Below are 19,909 nucleotides of genomic sequence, written 5' to 3'. Positions count from 1 at the left end.
GAAATTTGAACATTTACTATCTTATGTTAACCTGTTAACTTCAATGGAAACAGATCTATCATGATTTGATTTTAAAAAATTGAACAAACGATTTGTTTGCTCGGTCAATAAACATATTTATGTTAACCAATGCAATATTTTGGAACCTATTTGTTCTAGATTGTCATTCTGATAATAGAAATTTTAAACACACCAAAAACTGAAACAAACAAATGAAACTTTTTTACGTAAGATTATAATTCTGCACGCAAATATCAATTCTAAAAAATGGTTGACATTTCGTACTTTCGACTATTTGAAAACAACACATAACATTGTTGTGCTTCCTTCCAGGATAAAGCTTAGTTCTTTTAGAAATGGGACAGTTAGGAATGCGTGTATCTCAGAAACCATTCGTTTGATCTAAATGCTTTCTATGAAGGAAATGAAGATAATTTTATGATAATTCATGAAAAAATTTGAAAAAAAATATTTATCGTTTTTTGTAAGAAAAAAATCTACTTTATTCCTTGTACCTCCCATCGGCCGGCGCACACTTTTTTCAGTCATGAAATCGATCAGATTTTCAAACTTAAACTTCGCCTAATTTGTATTTTAGGTGGCTACATCCTCCTCCTTCAATTTCCGCTACTTTTTGGTCCATTACTTCTCTTTTAAAAGAAACTGAGGGCAATTTAGTGGATACAGCTGTTTCGGAATTAACAAATTTCATTATTTTTGAGCCACTTTTCGAGCGTTTTTAATGGAATTTCTGCTGGCAAAATCTAACAATAACGAAGTCAAACCATCATGAGATTGAACTTAAAGTATAATCGGGTAGTATAGATCGTAGGTTGCGAAGGGTACAAACAAGATTACTCTTTTTAGGCTTTTAAAAACAGCAAAAATAAAAATTTTCGTTTTAAAAATTGTAGTTTTTTTCCACAGGAGCAGAATTTTGACAAATCATTATATTTTATACAGAAAAAACATGGAAATACATACTTTAAAATACCCGGGACCTTGCACGAGCAGGCTTGGTAAAGGATTCAAACGCTGGAATTTGTTTAAAATATGGTATTTCATAGGTTTTGTCGTTCATCAGAAATCATCTGTCCCTTAGCCTCGGTACTGGCTTTACAGCTTACGAGCTCTGGAACTAGCAAAAAATCGTTGTTCAAGGTAAGGTTTGAATCACTCATTACTAGGCAACACTTTCAGCTTTTCAGAGAAAAAATTGTTGGACATTTCAGCGATCTACACTTAGTTTTTCGCTTACTTAAAAATAAAAATTCTGGTATGAGACATGACTTCCTTGATGACCCTTAATCGTAGTTGCTGATCATGTGCTTCACTCCAATGCATGATTTGAACTTTGGAGACATTTTTGACAGTATTTGCATACTTTTCCACCACTTACACACAGTTATTCTTTGAATAATCAACGGTTTCGTCAGCTATCAATTTGATAATGATGGATTTCGAAAGAAACTGTGCAAAATTATTTTTTTCTCTTTCTCTTGCATTGTAAATATCTCAATAACACGTAAACTTTAAATTTTGAAAAAAATAGGTCCAATAGTACTTTTTACAGGCAACAAAATGCTGTCAAAATTTTGAATGTCCAATTATCAGTTAACGAGTTATTAGCGAAAGAAAGTGTCCCATTTCTAAAAGAACTAAGCTTTATTATCAACGAATTCGTGGGAGCTGTTGTTGTATTAGTGAGGCAAATTTCTTCTAGAGGCGGCCAATTTAAGGAACTCATAAAGGGCCACAATTCGGAACGGGGGCCACAATAAGGAGCATTTCAATCAATAGTTTGATCAGGTTTATATCAAATTATCCACCGCTTTAAAGCAAGGACATATTTTTACTACATTTCAGGCTAGTAAGCAATCATATTTGTCGAAGGACTTTTGAAGGTACATATTACAGGAAGACTACAATCATGGGAAATATAGTCAACCATGCCTTAGGGGCCAAGTTCGGGTACATTTACCCTAATGGAAGTTGTGTAATGGAAGTTGTGTAATGGAAGAGATGTACTAGAATTATTCAGTATTTTTTGTGGATGACACATTCATATGTAGAACTTGACATAAACCATGGTTCAACCCATTTTCTTCACTAGGCATTAGTCCATTTCTAATTGGTTTGCACTGAATGAATTAAAAATAAGAAGCTGAGATTTACTACATTGTTTCTAGTCTGAATTTAGGAAAAATACAAGTTGATAAACAAAAAACCCGATTTAATACACTTGACAGTGGATTGTAGCCTTTCTTACAGCCTGTAAATTATATTTGGGTACATATAAAACAAAATGAATTATGAATTATGATTAATGAATTTCATACGCAATAAATCCAAAATGAATTTAGGAAATAAAGATTCAAAGTTTTTATTAGGATAAAAAAATTTTTATATAATCATAAATTTCATATAAATAACATATTATCAATTTTCATGATTTTGTCAGCATTGTTAGTAAGTAAATTTTGTCAATTTAACCAATTTTCTAGATTTTGTCGATTTTAACAATTTTCATGATTTTGTCAATTTTTTCAAATTTGTCAATCTTGTCAATTTTGTCAGCTTTGTCAATTAAGTGCATTTTGTCGATTTTGTCATTGTCAATTCGGCCAATTTTCTCAATTTTGTCAATTTTCTTCGATTTTGTCAAGTTTGTCAATTTTGTCAATTTGTCAATCTTGTCAATTTTGTCAATTTGGTCAATTGGGTCAATTTTGTAAATTTCGCCAGTCAATTTTGTCAATTTTTTAAATTAAGTGAATTTTGTCGATTTTGTCTTTGTCAATTTTGTGAATTTTGACAATTTGGTCGTTTTGGTCAATTTTGTCAATTTTGTCGATTTTTGTCAGTTTTATCAATCTTGTCAATTTTGTCAATTCAGTGAATTTTATCGATTTTTTCATCGTCAATTTTGTCAACTCTGCCAATTTTCTCGATTTTTTCAATTATATAAATATTATCAATTGTTATGATTTTTTCAGCTAAGTGAATTTTGTCAAATCAATGAATTAAGCCAAGTTTGTCAATTTGGTCGATTTGGTCAATTTTGTCAATTTTGTCAATTTTGTCAATTTTGTCAATTTTGTCAATTTTGTCAATTTTGTCAATTTTGTCAATTTTGTCAATTTTGTCAATTTTTGTCAATTTTTGTCAATTTTGTCAATTTTGTCAATTTTGTCAATTTTGTCAATTTTTTCAATTTTGTTAATTTTGTCATCTTGTCAATTCAGTGAATTTTATCGACCAATTTTCTCGATTTTGTCAATTTTATAAATTTCATCAAATTTTATGATTTTTTCAACTAAGTGAATTTTGTCAAATCAATGAATTATGTCAAGTTTGTCAATTTCGTCAATTTTGTCAAATTGGTCTATTCAGTCAATTTTTTCAATTTTGTCGATTTTGTCATTTTTGTATTTGGTCAACCTGGCGAAAATGTTTTTTTCTGTTTCTTCAACTTTGTCAATAATGATTATTAGCTTTTTAGCTTTATATGCATGTTCCAAAAAAAAAATCCCAAATGCTTCAAACTCTACTATGGAGGGCTTGGTGGCGCTACTGTTTGGTTGTCATCTTCCATTGGCTTCAGCAAGTGAAAGTTCAGATCGACCTCCAAGCAGTCATCGTTTTTGCAAGACACCAACCCCAACAACAACAACGCAACGTTAGATCTGAAGAGAGGAAGAGAAAAGGGAACAAAAAAACAAGCCCGAGAGCTTAAAGCTCGAGAGGATTCAGTAGCATTTGTCTTATTAGATTTAATTTGCTTCCACGGGCGAAATACTCTCCTGTCGTTGCTGCTTAAGAAAAAGCTTCGTAAGCACGAACGGCATGTGAGAAGATGAGAGGACATACATCGTCCGCGTACCCGTGTTGTTTTCCCCTTCTCAGAGCAATCTGTGCCTGAATATAATGTTGGGCGAAGTTACTATCGCTTCCGTACCATGCAGTGTGGGCATGACGTACTCATCAACGACTTCATCAATTTCGGGGTAGTACCCCTTGGTGAAAACCATTTTAATGATTCAAATTCGGGGCTTCGGTTCGGAAATTTTTGTAATGGATTGGTATCAAACTGATCCATAAAAGTTAAAAAAAATCATTGGCCGGGAAAATTTTAACTGTCTTCTTCCTCCCATACGGTTTCTGTCAGGATGACATCAAATCCTGTGTGGGAGTGAAGCCTCTCAGTTCTCCCTTCCACACATCGACAGGTCCATACTTTTAGATAGCAAGCGCGTATCTATGACGTCACGTATAATTTGACGTCATATATACGATAATCTTGAGTTTAGTGATTGCTGGTTGTGGCTAGCCATCCATATTGACACGTTTTTGGAGTGATGATTTGATGATAATTACTATGAAATTTTATTTTTCAAACTATTTTGTTTTTTTTTCTTTCTTTTATACATTGAAGAGGGAAAAAAATCTAATTTTTTAAGACAAAAATCATTTTTATTGTACTTCCCAGTTTCGCAAAAACGTCGTGACAAAGTTTACAAAAAATCACACCAGCACACACAAATACACTGACATCGTCTGAACTCGTCGAGCTGATTCGATAGGTACCTATAAAGGTATATCTAAGACCCATAATTAAGGATCTCCCAAATCGACCGATAACTATACCTTTCTGTAAGAAAGGCAAAAAAAGATAAAATATTAAACTAAATTTTGATTTTGGGTTGATAAAAATGAAATTCATAATGCATTCGTTCTTGCACTCATGAGAATTAATAAAAAAAAATCTAAACTTTTTTCTATTTGAACAACTTTGGTAATTTAAAAAATAAAAAAAACAGCTAAAAAAATTCATCTGTACTAAGGTTGTCATAATTTTTTTAGCACTCCGGCTCGGATAAATCCGGGAAATTTTATATAAATACTTGGCAAAATGTGGGCATTTGATTTCAAATTCACTACCAAAAATTCGGGGAATGTCTGGCCAAATTCCATAAATTACTCAACAAAAATCTAGAAGAAATTGAAAAAAAAACTTTTTTCCATCAAAACTCATCGACAAATTTATTATCCATTTGAATCCAAAAAACCTTTCATGATTATTTTTGAAAATTTTGCTCATAAAATTTTGATAGTACAATAAATTTTTTTTTGTTTGTATTATTTGGTAAATAAAGTGAATAAATCCGGGCAAAATCCGAGCATTTTTCAATGAAATCTAGGCAACCGGGTCGAGCTGGACAGTTCCCAAATTTAATATTAAATCTCCGGGCAATCTGGCAACCTTAATCTATACATATAAAATCCACTTGTGTTTCATTCAATATGAATAAAAAAATTGTAATGCTACCACCATTGATTCCTAGAAATTTTGTAAGGCAACAGTGTAAGATATAATATGGACAAGTCAAACAGTCGATCTGACTCAATACACTTGTCAAAACACTTGTCAAAAGTGTTTCCAGATCCTATCCATGAACCCACTCTTCCAAATAAAAAAATTCTTGCTAGGATGCAACAGTGGCTTTGTTTCTAAAGCACAAATTTGTTTCTTTCAACCTTTTCTCTATTTTTACAACCTATGTATCTATTAACTAGTGGAATTCAAAGTTCCATAGTTTATTGTTCTTGGAACTTTACCGCTAATCCCTCATTACAATACTCAATTCAGCTTTTCACAAATTTTCATCAATCAAGTTTCTGATCAAACATCTTTATCTTAGAAAAGCATTTCGGATTTGACGATATAAATAAGGTGGATGTAAGTAGTCAATCAAGCTAAGCTAAGCTAATTACGATAATATGTCTTTTGTCAATAGTTTTTTCTTTTAAATTTGTTAGGGTGATTTGTGTTGAAAAATATTTCATGAAAATGGGTCAAATTGATGATCGGAGCATAAGCATGAGCCTGTCCTTTGATCCCGATCGAGACTTTGATCTTGATCCTAATCTGATCCGGATTATTATTTTTATTCTAATTCTGATCAAGATAATGATCTTAATTCTAATTGTAATCCTGCTGATGATATTGATTCTGATGTGTGACATGAATCTGATCCTGACCATTATTGCGATCCTTAAACTTATTCAATTTCTGATTTGTAACCGGGTCTTGATACTTCCTGAGTTTATTTTGAAGCCTAAATCTTTTTTTTTCTTTTTGATAGGAGTTTAACTTTAACCCGTTAAGGTCATTCTTCCTCGAATCCTAAATCTCATCCTTATTTAGACTCAGAATTTCCAAATTAAAATGAAACCTTAATCTCGAAAACTGGTCTTGATGCGAAACCTGATCGTGATTCCAAAACTGATGCTGATCTGGTACCTGATACTTATCCTGATCCTGTTCGAGAACTTGATAACTACTCATAATAGTTCGAATCCGAAGCTTGATTCGGTTATGATCTTGAGCCTAATCTTGATTCTGATCCTTATTTAGATCTAGGTTCTGATCCAGGACCTGATCTTGTTCTAGACCCTGATCTGATCCTAATTGAGTCTGATTCTTAACTGCTCGAGATATGATCTTAGAACTGACTCTGATCCTGTTTCTTCTACTGAAACTTATACTGATAAGTATCCTGACCCGAAACATGATCCAGTATCAAGTGCAATACTCATGAATTTTTGTAGGAATTGATCAATTGACCGGAAGTACTTCTAAATGCAGTGTAGAAAAAGGTTGCCAGAATTTGATCAGTACGTATCCAGGCAATTTCATACAAAAACCTGGCAAAATCCGGGCATTTGATTTTAAAGTTGACGACCAAAAATATCTGGGCAAATTTGGGTAAAAAACACAAAAACTACTCGACCAAAATCAGGAAAATGATTTAAAAAAATCCATTCAAACTCATCGACAGATTTCAAATCGTATTCAAGATTTCCGAAAAACCTACCATGATCATTTTTATAAAATATGCTCGAAAATTAAGTTATGATGGCATGGATAAAAACAATTTACAAAACAATTTGTTTTTTTTTTTTTTTTTCATTTGATAAAGTGAATAAATCCGGGCAAAATCCAGTAATTTTTCAATTAAATCTGAACAACCAGGCTGGGCCGAACTGTTCCCAATTTTTGTATTAAATATCTGGGCAAACCCGGAAAACCGGGCAATCTGGCAACCTTAGTATAGAGAAAGAGAGAAGGTGTTGTCCGAAGCACCATTTTGGCTCGGCACACACAGCAAAAACTTATTTCCTGTAAAATTACGCAAACGTCCTGTAACAAAAAGGAGTAGGACATTTACCGTTATTTTACCGTTTATTTTACCGTTTATTTTACTTCTCGAAAAACTAATTACGTGACATTTAATTTTCAGTGTACAACTTTTTTACAGGACATTTGCTGTGATAATAAATTAATCTTCGTTAACTTTCAAGGAAAACAATTTATAATTACAGGTTTTGTTAATTACAGGTTGATTTATTTTAAAGGTTGCAGTTTCAGTGACACGTCATAGTCAAACAAAATTTCTGTGCAGCATAATTAAGCTAGGAACCTGAGAGGAAATATTATCTTCTTTTAGGAGTTTTTCGTTGTCCAGGCTCTAGGACTCTACTATAATTCTGTGGCCACATCTGCATAGTCTAACTGAATGAGTGTCACAAACCATACAAGTTTGTTGAATGTTTTAAATTATATTTACAAACAAACAACAGCAACACAATGTAACAAATTATCGGAAATCATTTTAGTATCGAAATGTTTCAGAAAATTCAAATTCTAAAACACGCGGTAGTAAAATCTTGCAAAACAATGATATTATTTGCAAACAATTTAAAATTCAAATTCAATATGAACATTGTAAAACAATTTCGCAATCCAGAATCCGAATCAAATCTTTTTCAATACTGAACTGAAGTTCTATGAATTCATTTTGAAACCACTGAACAGTTGATTTGATGGGATTCACTAGGTCCACCACTAGAATATACTCCAATACTGAACTTCCTCTGGTAGAATTATTGGCACAAAATTATATGCCGGACTGGTGTTAACAAGTTTTCTTATAACTGGCATTGTCCGGCGAGCGCAACCGCATTGCATATACCTGAAATACACCAAATAAAACGTTTCTCAAATGAAATTTTGCAACCTCTTGTTTAGGTGTACAGAAGAAATCATTGCAAAATTTCATAAGGTAGATGTCGCCCGAAGGAAACCTTTTTTCGGTGCAATACTGTTTCATTTTCCACAATTGAATACATATGCCCTCTAAGGCCTCCCCTCGCATGTCAGTATGAAGCAATCCAATCCAAACACACCCTCATCGTCCGTTCATTCGGGTGGGCATTAGTGACAAGTCACTTCATTCGGAACAACCGCTCTCGATACGGTACCTACTCCATATAGTGTTCCATTACACCCGCATTAAATGATCAACAGTGCGCGCAACAATTATGCGCGGGACCATTCACTTTTCTGGACCCCAAAAAAAAAAAGACCGACGACTAAGAACCTCGCGCATGCACATTTCGCAATTGAACACAAATAGTTTCCGAATGAATCATAGATATTCATGGGCTTCAAGAGGGTAATATGGATCGCAACCAAATTAGGATCAAGCTAAGGGGAAGGGGCCATGACCGATGACAGTTTTTTTTGTGTAATCCGTCCGACCCTCGAGATAGAGAGAGACCCCTTCGAAAGGTTGAGGCTAGAACGGGATTAAGAGCACATTAAAGCCGAAAAGGGGCGATCGCTTTTTGCTAGTTTGGATTTTAAGATGCAAGGGAATCGGGGGTGGTGGTCAGTCGAATGAAAACTGTTATTGCAGCAGCGTGTGCGCAGTGCACGCGCGCGCACAACGTACGCCTCACGAGTTGCAACTGGTGGTGCGCGCAAGGTGAAGCGCGCGCCCGTCAAGGGAACAAATTAATATTCATGTCCAGGTTGGGTGTCTCAAAGCGGTATTTCACTTTCACAAAGCTAGCTTTAAACAGTGAAACGGTAGAACGCAAACGGCGCGACTTGTAGTATAAATATGGAATCCAAGTGCATGGTTGCGTTATGTTGTGTTATTTTTTTCCCCCGAGAAGTTAAGTAAAATAGGGTTGGGTTAGTTTTTTTTTGGCTCATATGACTGCCCTCTTGCCGGGCGTTCACATGCAAGTAGATTCGAAAAGAGGCACATTAGCCTATTAAAAATTTCATTTACGAATATAGCTGTACGAAGTCAGTTATCTGACACCGCTTAGCCAAGAGTACTTAGAATAAATACGGTCTTTGGAGTCAACCGACGACGACGCGACGCCAGCCAGATGCAGTTTTGCTCATTAAGTGAAGGTGTGAGCTGTTATGAGAGTTGGCGTCAGTTTCGGATATCTGACGCAGAAGGAAGCCGTGATTTAAATTACAATAATAACAAAAATTAAGAAAATTACAAAAATTACAAAACTGACAAAAATGACAAAAATGACAAAAATGACAAAAATGACAAAAATGACAAAAATGACAAAAATGACAAAAATGACAAAAATGACAAAAATGACAAAAATGACAAAAATGACAAAAATGACAAAAATGACAAAAATGACAAAAATGACAAAAATGACAAAAATGACAAAAATGACAAAAATGACAAAAATGACAAAAATGACAAAAATGACAAAAATGACAAAAATGACAAAAATGACAAAAATGACAAAAATGACAAAAATGACAATTGTAAATTTTGTCAATTTTGTCAATTTTGTCAATTTTGTCAATTTTGTCAATTTTGTCAATTTTGTCAATTTTGTCAATTTTGCCAATTTTGTCAATTTTGTCAATTTTGTCAATTTTGTCAATTTTGTCAATTTTGTCAATTTTGTCAATTTTGTCAATTTTGTCAATTTTGTCAATTTTGTCAATTTTGTCAATTTTGTCAATTTTGTCAATTTTGTCAATTTTGTCAATTTTGTCAATTTTGTCAATTTTGTCAATTTTGTCAAATTTGTCAAATTTGTCAATTTTGTTAATTATGTCGATTTTGTCAATTTTGTCAATTTTGTCAATTTTGTCAATTTTGTCAATTTTGTCAATTTTGTCAATTTTGGCAATTATGACAATTTTGTCAATTTTGTCAATTTTGTCAATTTTGTCAATTTTGTCAATTTTGTCAATTTTGTCAATTTTGTCAATTTTGTCAATTTTGTCAATTTTGTCAATTTTGTCAATTTTGTCAATTTTGTCACTTTTGTCAATTTTGTCAATTTTGTCAATTTTGTCTTTTTTGTCAATTTTGTCAATTTGGTCAATTTTGTCAATTTTGTCAAATTTGTAAATTTTGTCACTTTTGTCAATTTTTTCAATTTTGTCAATTTTGTCAATTTTGTCAATTTTGTCAATTTTGTCAATTTTGTCAATTTTGTCAATTTTGTCAATTTTGTCAATTTTCTCAATTTTGTCAATTTTGTCAATTTTGTCAATTTTGTCAATTTTGTCAATTTTGTCAATTTTGTCAATTTTGTCAATTTTGTCAATTTTGTCAATTTTGTCAATTTTGTCAATTTTGTCAATTTTGTCAATTTTGTCAATTTTGTCAATTTTGTCATTTTTGTCAATTTTGTCAATTTTGTCAATTTTGTCAATTTTGTCAATTTTGTCAATTTTGTCAATTTTGTCAATTTTGTCAATTTTGTCAATTTTGTCAATTTTGTCAATTTTGTCAATTTTGTCAATTTTGTCAATTTTGTCAGTTTTGTCAATTTTGTCAATTTTGTCAATTTTGTCAATTTTGTCAATTTTGTCAATTTTGTCAATTTTGTCAATTTTGTCAATTTTGTCAATTTTGTCAATTTTGTCAATTTTGTCAAATTTGTCAATTTTGTCAATTTTATCAATTTTGTCAATTTTGTCAATTTTGTCAATTTTGTCAATTTTGTCAATTTTGTCGATTTTGTCAATTTGGTCAATTTTGTCAATTTTGTCAATTTTGTCAATTTTGTCAATTTTGTCAATTTTGTCAATTTTGTCAATTTTGTCAATTTTGTCAATTTTGTCAATTTTGTCAATTTTGTCAATTTTGTCAATTTTGTCAATTTTGTCAATTTTGTCAATTTTGTCAATTTTGTCAATTTTGTCAATTTTGTCAATTTTGTCAATTTTGTCAATTTTGTCAATTTTGTCAATTTTGTCAATTTTGTCAATTTTGTCAATTTTGTCAATTTTGTCAATTTTGTCAATTTTGTCAATTTTGTCCATTTTGTCAATTTTGTCAATTTTGTCAATTTTGTCAATTTTGTCGATTTTGGCAATTTTGTCAATTTTGTCAATTTTGTCAATTTTGTCAATTTTGTCAATTTTGTCAATTTTGTCAATTTTGTCAATTTTGTCAATTTTGTCAATTTTGTCAATTTTGTCAATTTTGTCAATTTTGTCAATTTTGTCAATTTTGTCAATTTTGTCAATTTTGTCAATTTTGTCAATTTTGTCAATTTTGTCAATTTTGTCAATTTTGTCAATTTTGTCAATTTTGTCAATTTTGTCAATTTTGTCAATTTTGTCAATTTTGTCAATTTTGTCAATTTTGTCAATTTTGTCAATTTTGTCAATTTTGTCAATTTTGTCAATTTTGTCAATTTTGTCAATTTTGTCAATTTTGTCAATTTTGTCAATTTTGTCAATTTTGTCAATTTTGTCAATTTTGTCAATTTTGTCAATTTTGTCAATTTTGTCAATTTTGTCAATTTTGTCAATTTTGTCAATTTTGTCAATTTTGTCAATTTTGTCAATTTTGTCAATTTTGTCAATTTTGTCAATTTTGTCAATTTTGTCAATTTTGTCAATTTTGTCAATTTTGTCAATTTTGTCAATTTTGTCAATTTTGTCAATTTTGTCAATTTTGTCAATTTTGTCAATTTTGTCAATTTTGTCAATTTTGTCAATTTTGTCAATTTTGTCAATTTTGTCAATTTTGTCCTTTTTATCCATTTTGTAAAATTTGTCAATTTTGTCAATTTTGTCAATTTTGTCAATTTTGTCAATTTTGTCAATTTTGTCAATTTTGTCAATTTTGTCAATTTTGTCAATTTTGTCAATTTTGTCAATTTTGTCAATTTTGTCAATTTTGTCAATTTGGTCAATTTTGTCAATTTTGTCAATTTTGTCAATTTTGTCAATTTTGTCAATTTTGTCAATTTTGACAATTTTATCAATTTTGTCAATTTTGTCAATTTTGTCAATTTTGTCAATTTTGTCCATTTTGTCCATTTTGTCCATTTTTTCTTAGAATCTGGTTTTCTGTTATTTCGAGATTGTAAAAGACGCAGAGCTTTCGATGATTTTGAAGTTCTGAGGTGCTGATATTGTTGAAAACTTTGAGTTTGTCTTTCTGAAATTTCAAGACTCTGACTTAAAGTAATTCTATGATTCGAAGATGATATAAAGCGAGATTCGGTGATTTTGAGATTTCAAAATAATAAGCAAAGACTTTGTGATTCTAAGATTTTGAGAGTCTAAAAATTTTAAGATTTTGGATTGCGGTGATTCAAATGATATTGGCACTACCAATATTTATGTACACTTTCGAATCCAGAGAATCATTGGTTCATCCTTCGTGCTGAATTGAAAATCTTTGATCCCCTCTTTGATGGATTATTGTATTAAAATCATCGTCAATAAATGTATATGCATTAACTTCATTCTAAAGAACACGAAATTCATCTGGAAGCGATGCAATCTTGACGTAAGAATTTTCGAACCGTCATTCATTGCACTGCAAATGTGCAAACCAAAAAAAAATCCTTCCCCAGCATGAAAGATCTTCTTCAATCATCATTATTGTGCTGACCTAAATGGATCGATTTAATCCTCTTGGGCCAGACATCATGAGCGAAGAAAAGAAAATCAATTCATCTTGCAACGGTGAAGAATTCGCCTCATCATCAGCTCCAAAGAAAAGCTACTCTTGATTCTTATGTGTGCAAACTAAAATTCTTTTTTTTTCTTATGTTCTTTTTCAGAATTGGCCTGTGCGGCTTCGACAATCCGATGCGAGATCACAAAACCGAGGAAGTCAAAAGACACATCGGACAGGTAAGATCGTTGGTTTTTTCTGTTATTTGTTTAATTTTTACCCATCTTGAGTGACCTCAGCTGATGCAGAGAGTTCACACCACTTGCGCAACTTTCGATCGAGTAAGAAATCAACAATCACCATACTCGTTCACAATTCACAATCACTGTAGATAGGCTGAGCAGCCATCAGCATCCCAGTCAGTCAGTCAGATTAAGATCAAGGCCGAGCCCCCATTCGGCCTTTCCCTCTCACCTCAACGAAGGAAGTGATGCTCTCAGTCAGAGTGTGGCGTCATCGGAAATTGACTAAGCATCAACCCGTCTTCGGCTTTTGTCAGACTGCGCGCGCATTAGAACGCACATTGTAAAAAGCACAAAGAGATCGCGATCAGCACAAATGTATTTAGATCGGATGACCAGCCGATGACGGTTTACGACAGGCTGCTCGCTCAAAGCCATTCTAATGAAGCAATTCAGCACGCGGTGATCCATCTAGATTCGCGATCTTGTCTCGGCAGCAATAAACGTCTGGCCGGGCCGAGGGAGGAAATAATAAATCACGAGTGAAGATCCATCGACAACACTGTTCTGTTGCTGTAGATGTTAAGTTGAACTGAAAGTGATTTACCACCAACCCATAGGTCGGCAACCAGCGGCTCGCGAGCCGCATGCGGCTCTTTGGATACCAAGCTGCGGCTCTTTAACTCACTGCGCAAATATTATACTTATTTTTGAATAAAATATTAAAAAATGGTGCTAAACCGATAATTCAGTCCTGTGACTTGGCACATGAGTTTCCATAGGTGAAAACAATTTTTTTTGAATTGCATCTGCTGGAGGAACAAGCGGATAGGACAAAATGGAAAAATTGGATTTTATGAATCCTAATTTTACATATTTGGTTTTCTCTGTTTTTTGAAGTATAAGCCTAGAGATCAAGGTTTATTTTATCAAAATGCAATAACCATAAATGCAAAACATAACTGTTGTTTTTAAACATCAAAACTAAATTCAAATTATTTATTTCCAAAACGCGTGTCTATTGTCATTATCATTTACAAAAAGTAGTTCGTTTTGCTATTAAACAACGTAACCCTCATAAAATTTTATATAAGCACTTGCAATCTCTATGAAGAATTTTCAGTTGAAATTTCAAAAATCGTATTTAAATTAATCAACCATGTTCAAAATTATTAAAAGCTTTGATGCCCGGTTTTCTCCCAAATTATTCCCAATTTTCACGGAATTTCAAATTTTTCACTTGTTTTAACGAAATAAATTCGCATGCATTTTTTTCAATTGTGAGATAAGTTTTTCACGCCACTGATATGGCTTGGTAAAAATAATTTTTTGCGTGTTTATTTTTCAGCTTTTCTCTTGCCTTTTTATGGAAAGTACCTAGATTTTGGCTGAATTTGTCCAGATATTACCTGGTTTTGAGTTTATAATTTAGAAAACTAAAAACTGGAACATTTACACAATTAATATCGTGTCAAAAAGTGAATAGATACATGAAATTCAAATACGAAATTCTAAAACCAAGAATTTTTTAAATAATTCTTTATTTGAAACGAAAACTAAGAAGTGAGAATCAAAATTGAAGTCTGACAGCTTTTCAAACTCAAATCAGCATTGAAAATGAACGAAAATTTTAATTCTGGAAGTCTATTCTTATTCAATCGAACACACAATATTGAAGAATCACATGTAACATTAAATGAAATGTTTGAATTTGCCAGTTGCAGAAAATTTCGAAGACACGTTAGCTTGATGTCATGAATTTTGAAAATTCTAAATTTAAAATGACACATGTATTCAGTTACCAGGAGCATAATTTCTGAAGAATTCAATTTCCGGCTACATTAATTTCAGCTGAATATGACTTCATACTTCTGGATTTTGGAAAGAATTAGCTAAATCTGGGGAAAGTCATGGAAATGCTTGATAATTTCAAGAAAATTAATCATTTTGAAAGCTTTTCTTTGCCTAAGAATGACAAATATTCTGCTTATGTCAATATGTTCAACTCTTTCACTGTAACATCATGCAAAGTACTCATTTAAGCTTGATATGAATTCTAACTTTGACCCGATATTCGCCAACGCATTTAAACTGATATAAATTGCTAGAAGAATTAACGATTCAGAAGAGAATCCATGTAATTAACGGTTATCAGATACAGATATCAAAGGATTTAGAAAAAAGCTGTGATAATCTTAAAGCTATTTTCGTAAAACTTGTTCATTGATTATTCATATATTTTGTTTTTTTTAACGACAACAATAAATCTTTAATGTGGCTCTTTCAAACTCTGAAGTTTTGGAAATGTGAAGTTTTTGGCTCTTCTGACTCAAAAGGTTGCCGACCACTGCACCAACCGAACCTGAACAGAATCACTGAGCTTCGTGCGATCGTCGCGCACGAAGCTAAAATCTTTCCGATCTAGAATTGTAATATTCTCCTCGAGATGGAACGACGACGATGAGCAATCGGCTAAAGAGCGTGGTTGAACTTTTGAAATATCAAGGCCGTTTTCGTCGTCGTCGCGGAAGACACAAATGAGCCAACAAGATTGGTCTCTAGATCGGTTGCTTGCTGTCGTCACGCGCGCCTGGCAATTTACCTTGCCAACCTGTGCACTGATTCGGCTGATTTGCCATTGATTGCCGTTCGTCGTCGTTTTTGTAGCCAAGCCTAGGCATTGCACCTTAATTTTTTGCCATTTTGTGACGCTCTGATGAGCCATTGATCCAGATAATTATGATAATTCAAGCGTGCCAGCAGGTAGCTCCTAGCAGGTTGAAGACTGAAGGTACTTTTCGTTGATGAATCTCAAAATGGAACGAATTGGCATAGAATTTTGCATAAAACTTTACCCATATTGATCATAAAATATAGAATGGGTGTCACTGCACAATTTAAAAAAAAAACTGGAAATTTATATATTTTTTTTAATTCTTCTCCGAATAGCTGGTAAATTTGATTAAACCTTATAATGATTACCACTGATCTTAAATCAAGGCTGAACTCTACCATAACCGATTTATGCTGGTGAAAAAGATAAAGTAAGAAGTTCGCAGCTTTCTGCTTATATTTTTCCGGGAGCTTCCGGATGCTCTATTACACCGAACATAACTTAACGTTTGGAAATTCAACACTACACACAATTTCATGATGGCAATTGAAGACAATTAAGCTCCGCAAAGATGATTTTTGATTTAGCTGGTTTTTCGGACGCTTATCCGAAAAACAGCGAAGGATGAAAGCGATAAATTAAGAGTGCTGAGAACAAATTTGGACCTGATTCAAGTAAAGAACAGAAGTGAGTAAGTTCATTATTTAACATTTTATGTTTTCCAGAAGATATGAAAGCTTTAGACGAGGATCCGGATTAGCATAAACAATACTCACAAACGAGCACTACTCTCAAAAGCAGAACACTCCCATAATAACTCAAAGCCTCAAGGCCCAATCTCTCCTCATAATGACTTAAGGTCCACGATGAACACACATCCACTTCGCAGTGGATCATGCCTTAACATAATAGTTCCACTAGTACTCTAGTCCGCGATGACCATACTTAGGTCCATATTTCAGTCTTAGTACACTCACATCCCTCTTCAACGCTGCAAGGACGCTGCCGGCAGCATAAATGGCGACTACATGAACCACGATAGTAGCAACAGTGCCCTCGGGAAAGATGGGCATCCCCCACTATATACCGGTAGCGTGGTCGTTTACACCTACGACCGTGAACATAAGACACTTTCATGAAACCACCAACATCTACACTTGTCTACACATGCATCCTACACACATTTTTATCTGAACCGTCATCTCCTTGCATTGACTCGAGATTCCCATATAAACTTCTCCTATGCACGACTCAAGGCCCGATTTCTCCTCTAGCTACCCGAGACTGACTCGAGGTAAGCACTTATACCCCTCCTCTTGTTGATTAAAGGCATGATTTTTCCTCTTGAGACTCGAATTCCGACCTTTTATCGTGAAGACTCTGGGTTGACTACACAAACCTTTCCATCTGAGGACTTGAGGCCTGAGGCCTCTTCTCTAACGACTCGACGGTATAAAGTTCACCTGGGACCGCTGCCCATAATTTCCATCTGGACCTGCAACGATGACTGTACCCGTAATGGGAGACCAAGTCCGCGATTCTGCGCACATCGGCTTACTCGGTTTCAAGTCAAAATTCCAGAATATGCATGTACCCTGCCTCTTGTTACGATTCAAGACTAAGAAGGACCTCTCCTCTGACGACTTGAGGTCCGGCCTTTACTAGTAACTCGAGGCTCGTCTCGATGCGAGCGCTTACCGCGACTGTGGTGCGCTCCGCCTCTGTTCGAGTCCACTGCTAGAGACCAGAGACCTCTTCTCTAACGACTTGAGGTCTTGGCTCCGCTTCGTTTGGCTCGAGGCCCTCTACTGTTTGCCCGCCCGTGTGCCGATCGAGAGCACCTTATCCTAGACACGCGTCTTTTACAGCATACGTCCGAGGCTTTACGAAACTACTCGGAAGATTCCCGGCGAAGACGTCATTCTACAGCGACTCAAGTGACTCCACGGCCGACGACGTGAAGTCACTCTATACGAGAGTATTCCGCGGCTTGTATACTCTTCTCCCTACGAAATCGACTGCGGACAAGGTATTGTCGTATTTCCGCAGCTTTCGTCGTAGGGAGCGCGTTCGCCTCGGATACTCCGCGGTGGTGGAGATATCCTACACAGCGTTCGCGAGGTACCTAGCAGCTCATCATACGTAGAAGGTAAAGTCTTATCTTTGCATGCTTGCGCCGAAAGAGCATCATTCTTTCTACTGTATTGTCTTATCCCCGCAGCCTCCGTCATAGACGTACCAAGCAGCTCGGCATACACAGAAGGTAAAGTCTTATCTTTGTATGCTTTACTGCCAACTTCCGACCATGGACCACGGACCACGACGACGATGTTATGGGGTCCACAGGCGGCAAGCATGTTAATGCGTGTTAATGTTTAACGAACCGGTCCCAATGCACGTCGAGTGCCGTGTATCCATGGAACCAATGGGTCGACTCGTTATATACTCATCCGTATAAACATACGCCCCAAACTCCATCTGGGGCCTTAGTCCTTGTCCCAAACCGGTACCTGCCCTAAGGCAATACTTCGGAAGGGGGTCTAATTCACGCATACGCGCTACTCATGCAACACTCGCTTAGATGTTCGTATTTAAATTAAATATCATCCTGACTGCCCGAGATCATCTTCACGTGGTGTTCCGATCGGCTACGCTGATTGTTTAGCGTAGTTTATTTGATACCTTCGGGCTTATTAAGCTTAGTAAAGTTAAGTTACGTTATCCTACTTCGATTGCAATTTGCGTCAGTCTTCATCTCCTTTGCAAAACAGTCATTATCCGGGCGTGCCTATCGCTGACTGCATGCCATGTGTTGATGTCATCACACATCTTCTGCAAAATGTTGTCCGCTTTCGTGTCTGGTCCGCAGGCGGAGAATATGTTGGCACGTTCCTCTTCAAATCTTAGACAATAGTTCGGATGTCTCGTCCACGTCGCGGCATGTTAGGCAGACCGGCGAGGCCACATGTCCGAACATGTGGTGATACTTCACGAAGCATCCATGACCATTCAGGAATTGCGTCATGTAGAAATCCACTTCGCCATGCTTTCTCTCCATCCACTCCTTGATATTTGGGATGGGTTCACCTTGCTCTTTCTGAGCTATCCCACAGCTGCTGCCAGTTGGCCATGGAACTATCTCTGGCTTGTGTTCACACGTTTTGCGTGCCTCTATTTTTGTAGCAACAGGAGTCCTCCACCAACAAAACCAACGCATGTAGCCTTCGACGAAACGGTGCGGTATGCACTGATAATCCGTAAACTGTTCAGCTTCTGCTGATTACACTGGATATTAAGAACAGATTTCCAGGCCGCCCCTCCATACCGAAGGATTGACGGAACTACACTCGAAATTATCCTCCGCTGACAACTTCGGATCCCCGAAGCTGTTGCTGTTTGCGCCTTCTTGTATACGTACTCAACGTGGTTTTCAAAGCTGAGCCACCCAAATATTCAAGCTCACGCTTTGATTCGATAGTGCATGATCCAACTGCAATCCTGCCTGTTTGTGGTGAAATCAGGTTTGATATCAGGACCATCTCGGTTTTGTGGTGAGCCAACTGCAAACTCTTGGAGTGCATCCAGCTCTTTACCGCTTCTACAGCCTCTGAAGCTCTCAGCTGGACGATTTCTGTTGAGTAACCCGTCGCTAGTAGCACGACGTCGTCCGCGAAACCAACCAACTTTACTCCCTCTGGCAGGTTCAATGTCAGAACCTCATCGTACGTAATATTCTACAGGACCGGGTCCAGTAGTTATCGACCCTTGCGGTACTCTAGCTGTAACATCCATTTCCTGAGTATCCTCATTTTCATAAGCGAAGAAGCAATCGCTGCCCAGCTGACACTATTGAAGGCGTTGCGCACGTCCAGTGTTACTACCGCTAAAAAACGATCCCCTCTTCTCTTCTTGAATCTGGCTTTATCAGCCGTTTCGATGACAATTCGAATGGCGTCGACTGTGTATCGCCCTTTCCGAAAGCCGAATTGATTGTTGGATAATCCACCTTCGCTCTCGGTGTACCGCTGGATACGATTCAAGATTACGTTTTCCAGAACCTTCCCAATAGGCATATTGGCCTGTATGCCGATGGGTTCCCCAATGGCTTTTCTGGTTTGGGCAGCAGGACCAGCTTCTGCCGTTTCCAAACCTCTGGAAACATCTTTTCCTCAATACAAATTTGAAGTGACGATCTAAACATTTCGGGAAATTCCATAATCGTGGCCTAAACTGCAATGTTAGGGATGCCATCTGGACCGGGAGCCTTTTCCAGCTAAAGGGATTTGGCG

The 19,909-nt window shown here is 35.4% G+C and overlaps 1 protein-coding gene across 2 annotated transcripts in view; it reads left to right on the top strand.

The window, feature by feature from the left end:
• The window catches only part of LOC129751492 (uncharacterized), a 656,753-nt gene that overhangs the window by 439,528 nt on the left and 197,316 nt on the right, over positions 1–19,909 (top strand). For both annotated transcript variants that reach the window (XM_055747028.1, XM_055747029.1), the window contains exon 5: positions 12,931–13,003. In XM_055747028.1, the coding sequence (XP_055603003.1) occupies positions 12,931–13,003 (73 nt within the window). The remainder of the gene's footprint in view (positions 1–12,930; positions 13,004–19,909) is intronic.

Source organism: Uranotaenia lowii, chromosome 3 (assembly GCF_029784155.1).
Source record: "Uranotaenia lowii strain MFRU-FL chromosome 3, ASM2978415v1, whole genome shotgun sequence".
Classification (NCBI taxonomy): Eukaryota; Metazoa; Arthropoda; class Insecta; order Diptera; family Culicidae; genus Uranotaenia; species Uranotaenia lowii.
The sequence above is the reverse complement of the archived record's forward strand: the minus strand, read 5'-3'. Positions and strand labels throughout refer to the sequence as shown.